Genomic DNA, 8,272 nt, shown 5'->3' with positions numbered 1-8,272 from the left:
ACTATTTCCAAAGGTAGTAAGTTAGACTCTGGATTGTATTTGATGTTGTAAGTTTAGCCTTAGCGTTTAGGTATAGGAAAGATACCTAAGCGTGGCGGTAACACCCATTTTCTTTTGGTAAGATGTATAAGCTTCCGCAATATATTATTAGTGATTTTGTAATAAATTTAAGATGTGAAAATTGGGGTGTTACATCAAGGACCAAAATTGATACATGTATTATAATCGAAGGACTAAAAATGATATTTGCTCTTTTTTAAATATACAAATCTATACTATCTATACTATATATAAAAGTAAAATCCTCCTCCCAACTTTTCCTCCTCAAACTTTTGTTAATATTAATTACATAATTTATTGGTAAAATAATTAATAAAGCTTATTTGATAAAAAAAATGTTATATGAAAATTAAATAATATCTATTTAATTGGTAATATTGTTTCCAATAAGTCTACACCAATAAGGAAATAATCATTTATTTTATTCTTTACAAATTCACGTTAATAACATCAATAATACGTTATTAACACATTCACATGCATCCAGTTCCAATAAATTATTATGTGCAATAATTATAATATTTTTAGAATATGCTAGGGGATCACGACGAAGCAATTGATATATACGAACAATAAATATAGAATATATATTCATTCTTAAATGGTGTCTATTAAAAATATCAATAAATAAAATAGAGCAAATTGCCATTTTGGTCCACTGACTATAGGGGTCCTATTAATTTTGGTCCACGGCTTTCAAAAGTGTTAATTGCATACCACGACTTTTCAATTTGTATCAATTTTGGTCACTCCGGCGAAATTGCCGGCCAAATGTCGCCGGATTCTCTTAATCCCTCTAATTTGGCTTAATTTAAGGGGCAAAAATGTACTTTCCATCCAAACAAAATAACCCAACCCAAACCCCTATCCCAAACCCGGTTCAGCTTACTATTTTGGATTATCCAAAATAGTAAGCTGAACCGGGTTAATCCAAAATAGTAAGCTGAACCGGGTTTGGGATAGGGGTTTGGGTTGGGTTATTTTGTTTGGATGGAAAGTACATTTTTGCCCCTTAAATTAAGCCAAATTAGAGGGATTAAGAGAATCCGGCGACATTTGGCCGGCAATTTCGCCGGAGTGACCAAAATTGATACAAATTGAAAAGTCGTGGTATGCAATTAACACTTTTGAAAGTCGTGGACCAAAATTAATAGGACTCCTATAGTCAGTGGACCAAAATGGCAATTTGCTCTATAAAATATGATAAAGAATGAAAATCAATTTTGAGGAGATATATTTAATATTTAATAAATTTAGTATACAGTAATAAAATAGGATAAAGAATGAAAATCAATTTTACCTATTTTAAAATACTGCTATTTAATATATACTAATTTATAACTATTACTAATTTTGAATATTTAACAATATTTATAATTTTGTAAATAATATCTAAAATTAATTATGTGCAATGCACGGGCGAAAATACTAACTTTATCTAATTATACTAAATCAAACACAAATACAATGTAATAGAGTCACTATGTAGTATTCTTAAAAAAAAAAAAATCTAAATCAAACGTTACCTAATGTTCGCCACTTAAAAATATACCCACAAGTGTATTATTCTTCAAAAAGAATAATAATAATAATAATATTTTATTATTATTATTATTTATAGAGAATTTATTACTTTTGTCTCATTTTGCTAGATATATTTACTATTCATTAGTCAGCACAATTTAATTTGTATTCTTGAGCTCTATATATACTCGGATCTTTCCACCCAGTCCCAGTGCATTCAGTATAATAAAGTTTGTATCTTGTCCACAAAATGAGCTCCTCCCTTTTTTGTTTTTATGCCTTATTTGCCTTCATCTGTAAAGCTTCCTTCTCCCTGCCCGGAAATGTTTCTGATTGCTTTCATTCAAGGCCAACATCATCGGAGATCCTCCGCCTCTTCAATCATGGAATGAGTCTACCCATTTCTGTAATTGGGTTGGAGTAACTTGTGGTCACAAACACCAACGAGTTGTAACAATCGATTTGGAGTCCAGCAACCTTCAAGGCTCTTTGTCCCCTGCAATTGGGAACTTGAGTTTTCTTAGAGAATTGATTCTTCACAACAACACTCTAGCAAGGTATAATTCCTAAAGAGATGGGTAGACTTACAAGATTAAGTGTGTTGGTTCTCCAAAGTAATGTATTTTCAGGTGAAATTCCAAAAAACCTTTCACATTGTGTTCGTCTAACAGAATTTTATTTGGGAAAGAATAATCTAACGGGTACATTTCCTTTGGAGTTTGGATCACTGTCCAAACTTGAGTACCTTTCGGTTTTCACAAACCACTTGATGGGAGAGATACCTGCTTACATAGGCAATTTTTCATCACTCAAGAAACTATCTTTTGGTGGAAATAATTTCACGGGAAAAATTCCTACTCCTTTTGGATGCCTGCAGAAACTTTCTTTTATTTCTGTACACAATAACTACCTGACTTCTACCATTCCAATGTCCATTTTCAATCTCTCATCATTGGTATATTCTAATGTAGAAGACAATAAACTTGAGGGATATCTTCCTTCAAATTTAGGCTCACCCTTCCAAATCTAAAGTATTTTTTTATTGGTGATAATCTTTTAAGAGGACGACTTCCTATCTCAATGTCAAATGCCACAGCACTACACCATTTTGATGTTCGTCATAATGGTTTTATTGGAGGAGTACCGTCATTTGGTGGACTCAAAAGACTACAATTTCTTGCATTTTATGACAATCCACTTGGTACTGGAAAATCCACTGATTTGGATTTCATGTCTTCTCTTCTCTATAGTCCTGCTACACTACTGACCCTGTATCTTGCTAATTGCAATTTTGGAGGGGTTTTGCCCAGATTCATAGCAAACTTTTCGAGTCTTGAGGATTTTTACATTGGAGAAAATGTCATTAGTGGTACTATTCCCAGTGATATTCATCTTCTTGTTAACTTACAACTCCTAGACTTATCAGAAAACCAGCTAGGCGGTACTATTCCAAGCTCATGGGGAAACCTTCAACAACTCAATGGTTTATTCGTTAATGGAAACAAATTGTTTGGTGAGATTCCAATTTCATTGGGAAATCTGTCCCTTCTTAGTCGGCTTTACCTACAATTCAATGAGTTGCAAGGTACTATACCGATAAGTTTTGAAAAGTTGAAGTATTTGTTAGAATTAGATCTTTCCAGAAACAAACTCCAAGGAAATTTTCCCAAAGTTATCCTTACATCACTTGTGCATTTAGACCTTTCTCACAATCACTTTACAGGTCCTCTTCCCGTAGAGATTGGTGGGTTCAAAAATTTGGTGTCACTAAACCTCTCAAACAACATGTTCTTAGGCAAACTTCCAAGTACCATGGGTGCACTGAGTAGCTTGATTGAACTCAACATCGATCATAACATTTTCCATGGATTTATCCCTCCTTCTTTCAGTTCTTTAAAAAGCCTAGAAATTTTAGATTTATCTTGTAATAACCTTACAGGAAATATACCAAAATTTCTAGGTAAACTTCAGTACTTGAAGCGATTGAATTTATCACTTAACCATTTGGAAGGTGAGATACCAACTGAAGGGATTTTTAAACACAAGACTGAAGTTGAGCTGGTTGGTAACAACCTTTGTGGAGGTACTCCACAATTTGGGTTGCCAACATGCCCAAGAAAAGGGGAAAGAAAACATTTGTCCCATATTCAAAAGTTGGTAATTTTAATGTCAAGTGGGACTTTGATTCTGCTGATAATTGTGGCTCTCATTGTGTTTATTTACAAGCAGAAGAACAACCAGCCTTTAACGTTGGATGCAACAACAGAGTTCATGCCTAAGGTGTCATATTGGAGTATCCAGAAGGCTACTAATGAATTTTCTAAATCCAACATAATTGGGTTTGGAAAATTCAGCACGGTTTACAAAGGCATTCTTGATGGTAGTTTGGGAATAGTTGCAATTAAAGTGTTCAAGCTTCAAGTGAGAGGAGCATCCAAGAGCTTTTTGGCGGAATGTGAAACATTGAGGCAAATTAGGCACCGAAACTTGGTAAAAGTTTTGACCACTTGTTGTAGCATCGACCATGAGGGTAATGACTTCTTCGCCATCGTTTATGAGTATATGATCAATGGTAGTCTAGACAATTGGTTGCACAACCACTCAAAAGACACAGGAGAGAATAATGATTCAAAGAGTTTGAACTTATTACAAAGGGTAAATATCGCAATTGATGTGGCAAATGCACTTGATTATCTTCATAATCAATTGGAGGCAGGTTTAGTACATTGTGATTTGAAGCCAAGCAATATTTTGTTGGATGGAGACTTAGTTGCTCACGTGGCTGATTTTGGATTAGCAAAGTTTCTTCCCACGGAAGTTGCATCTTCATCTATTGGAATTAAAGGGACTATTGGATATGCAGCTCCGGTACGCTATTCTCCTTTCTGAATTTAGTTAATCATCTTGAAACTTTTAAGAGAGAATCAATTCTCATTAAACATAAAAACTTTTAGAGTATATATATATAATTTTTGGTGAAAGACTACTAATGCTTGAATTTGAATTTTTTCGGAGTATGGGATGGGAAGTGATTTGTCAACTTTTGGTGATATGTATAGCTATGGAATCCTTTTGCTAGAGATATTTACCAGTAGAAGGCTTACTAGTGATATCTTCAATAATGGCTTAACTCTTCATAACTATGTTAGAATTTGCATGCCTGAGCAAGTCATTGAGATTGTGGATCCAAAACTATTCCACAAAGAAGCTAATGCAACACCTAGAAGCCTTGTACTTCAGAATCAGATAATAGAATGCCTTGTATCAATATTCAAGATTGGAATAGCTTGTTCCATGGAGTTACCCAGGGACAGAATGAGCATTGGCGATGCCGTCAAGGAGTTACATTCAATCAAAGACACCATTGTGAAACTTGGAGACATTAGGACCATTCCTCGGTGAGATAATTCATTTGTGACGTTCCTTAAATTAGTGTTTTGAAAATTTTCAAGTGTTCAATCTCAATTAAAAGTCTAAACTGATAGTTGGATTGCATATTTATGTTTTTATATATTATATGCTCAACAAGTGTAATGTTTTTGTTTCATGCCATATTCAATATTGGTCGATGTCATACTACCATGTGAATCTATGAAAGTTAGAGCAGGTTGTATCAAGCAAGCTAGCAGCGCGTTTGCAACTTCAACAATCCAATCAACATATCAGATACTGAGATCAAGGGGAGCAGCAGAGTATGGGGATTGATTGATTCCAAATGTACTTGATTGAGAATTTGACTTGATTTTATTTCGTTTGTGATGTTGGTTATTAATTTTGATGTTTTGAAGATTTTGCTCCTTTCCCTTTTGCAGTTAATTAGTTTGAGAGTTCATTGCAACTTCTTTTTCCTGCAAATTTATTTTCTCCTTTAGTTTAGACAATGCTTCTCTGCAGTCTCTGGAGTTTACTGATAATTGCGATAGAAAAAACACCTAGAATAATATCCACATGTAAGAACTTAAAGCAAGAAGTAGAAACATATGTGTTATTAGGAAAATGACTCATTTTCTGCTAGTAGCATTAACATTCTTCATAATAAGTAATAAAAGCCATTGACCTCCTTAGCCAAACCATTAATCGTCTGCAACCCATGTATTTTTGAATCAATAAGAAAATATAATGTTGAAGATTCTTCTACCATGCGTGTTTCCAACAACTAACAGCTGATTATTTGCATTGGCTGTATTTTGTCTTTCATGCTGAGCAATTTTACCATAGACCTTTTTCATTGATGGATAGGATCCATCACAACAGGCCGGTTTTTTTTATTTGTGTGGCCCTGTGCTAGTAAATAAGTGAGACCCTATCAAAGTATAAATAAACTGCGAATTGAAGAAAAATTGCAAAGAGAAAAATGCAAAAAATCTGATTTTGGACCAATATAAGCACAAATACATATAGTAACTATTAGGTTAGGACTGGATTAGGGGCCCCCAAAATTTTGGGGGCCCTGTGCGGTCGCACATCTTGCACGCCCTAAAATCCGGCCCTGGTGTAATCTCACTTCAGGATACTCTTCATATTGAGACCTATCAAAAATCTAGCAACAATCATTCTCAAGATGGGTCTTGATTTAGACCAAAAAAAAAAAACAGTACATGAACTTCTTGGATTATACAAGTTCGCCTCATAAAGTTTTCAGTCAATTGATGTAATTAATCAGTCACAGTATATGTCCGTAGAATCATGTGTTCAGGGAGCAGAATAGTATGAAAGATTTTCTTACCAAGGAGTGCCTTTAGTACATGTGTTTAATTAGGGAGCAGAATAGTGTAGACATTTTTCTTACTAAGGAGCCCCTTAAGTACACGAACGGGGGCAACGAGTCCTTACACATGAAAAAAATGATATCATTAATGTGAAGTTGTACTAACAAAATATGTTATACTTCTTGAATTTGAAATAAAGTCTTATTTACAAAACTTTTGATGAAGTCACACAATTAATCAAGAATATTGATAGAGTATTATACCAAGTTTTAGGTCTTGTTTTAACCCATACAATACTTTTTTAGGTTGTAAACTATATCACCTTTGCTTTTTATTACCGTAAAACCTAGTACGTAGTTGTTCAATATATGCCTCTTCTTGAAGAAATCCACTGAATAATGTACTTTTGACATGCATTTGGTACACTATAAAATTCTTGTAGGATGCATTGATATGAAAAATTCAAATAGCTTCTAATCATGCCAAAAGTAAAAAGGTCTCATCAAAATTTATTTCTTCCTCTTATGAATAACCTCTTGCTACCAATCTTGTCGTATTCCTAACAATGGTACTGACTAGTTTGCTTTGTTTTTAAAGACCAACTTTGGCGAGAGGTTATTTTAATTTTTTTAATAGATCAAAATGCATTGAGAGGCATGTTGAATTCATATCTAGATCTGACTTTTAGCTACCGTTCTAATGATCGCAGAAAGTATATTTTGAGTTTTTTTTTTTAGATTCTGTAGTTTCGGCGACCGTTCCAATGGACGCGAAAACTACCCGCACTTTTTTTCAAATCGTAACTGTTTTACTTAGAAACAATCGCGGATTGTTGTTCAAACATTTTCATTTAATAGTGCAAGTAATTTACTTTTTTAACATTGTTGCACCTAATGATAACGTATTTTACATTGGTGCACTTAATGATAACGCTTAGTGCAACTAATCATAACGTTAGGTGCACTTAATATTAATGCTCAATGTACATTATTTGTTAATTTTATTATTATATTTATATATATTTAAATTTATTTATTTATGTAAGTAAGAAAAGTAAGATATATATATATATATATATATATATATATATATATATATATATATANATATATATATATATATATATATATATATATATATATATATATATATATATATATAGATTTTTGTTCAAATGCGGCGGCGAGCTCCGGTGTGGTCATGCCGCCTAATCTACACTGTCCAATTTCATTAATCCTACTAAAATTCGCGTATGTTTAAGTGGGGTTATTATGGTAATTTTAGTATTTATATTACGTGAATTGGAATGGTGCATTTTAGTACATAGTGTGGTGCGTTTGAATACATGTTGTGGTGCGTTTTATTACGTATGTTGGTGCATTAACTGTGTTGTGGAATGGTGTGTTTTAATCTATTAGCTAGTGCATTTTCATACATAAAATGATGTGTAACTGTGTTGTGAAATGGTGTGTTTTAATACGTCGCCTAGTGCATTTTAATACATTGAATGGTGTGTACTTTAACACATGTGTTTCTAATAAGTGTGGTGCATTTTAATACGTAGAATGATGCATATTTTAGCACATGCTTTCTAATGTGTAAATAGTGTATGCTTATAATCTGACATGAGGCACGTTGTTGTACATTTTAATTTAATACGTAGAATGATGTGTTTTATTAAGTATATTGATGAATTTTAAGTGAATAGGTGTATTTGGTATATTGTGTGGAATGGTGTGTTTTATCAATCCTCTAGTGCGTTTTAGTATGTAGAATGGTGTGTTCTGTAACATATATATATTGCGCGTTGATTTGATGAGTTGATATGATCTAATGGCTAAAAATAAGCCGCACGACCACACCTAATGACCAGGTCACACCTGATCATGACTATATATATATATATATATATATATATATATATATATATATATATATATATATATATATATATATATATATATATATATATATATATA

At 32.9% G+C, this 8,272-nt stretch overlaps 1 protein-coding gene across 2 annotated transcripts; it reads left to right on the top strand.

Annotated features, from left to right (window-relative positions):
- Positions 1-2,162: 2,162 nt before the first annotated feature.
- LOC116025666 (probable LRR receptor-like serine/threonine-protein kinase At3g47570) lies at positions 2,163-5,422 on the top strand. 2 transcript variants are annotated; one of them, XM_031266987.1, is made up of 3 exons: positions 2,163-4,450; positions 4,595-4,982; positions 5,183-5,422. In XM_031266987.1, the coding sequence occupies exons 1-3, from the start codon at positions 2,665-2,667 to the stop codon at positions 5,184-5,186; spliced, it is 2,178 nt and encodes a 725-aa protein (XP_031122847.1). In that variant the 5' UTR covers positions 2,163-2,664; the 3' UTR covers positions 5,187-5,422. The 2 variants fall into 2 exon arrangements, with proteins under 2 accessions (XP_031122847.1, XP_031122857.1); XM_031266997.1 differs by lacking the exon at positions 5,183-5,422 and having other exon boundaries at positions 2,163-4,452; positions 4,734-4,895.
- The last annotated feature ends 2,850 nt before the right edge of the window (positions 5,423-8,272 follow it).

The sequence above is a fragment of the Ipomoea triloba genome, chromosome 1 (genome assembly GCF_003576645.1).
Source record: "Ipomoea triloba cultivar NCNSP0323 chromosome 1, ASM357664v1".
In the NCBI taxonomy this organism is placed as follows: Eukaryota; Viridiplantae; Streptophyta; class Magnoliopsida; order Solanales; family Convolvulaceae; genus Ipomoea; species Ipomoea triloba.
This window is presented reverse-complemented; position numbering and strand designations above follow the sequence as displayed.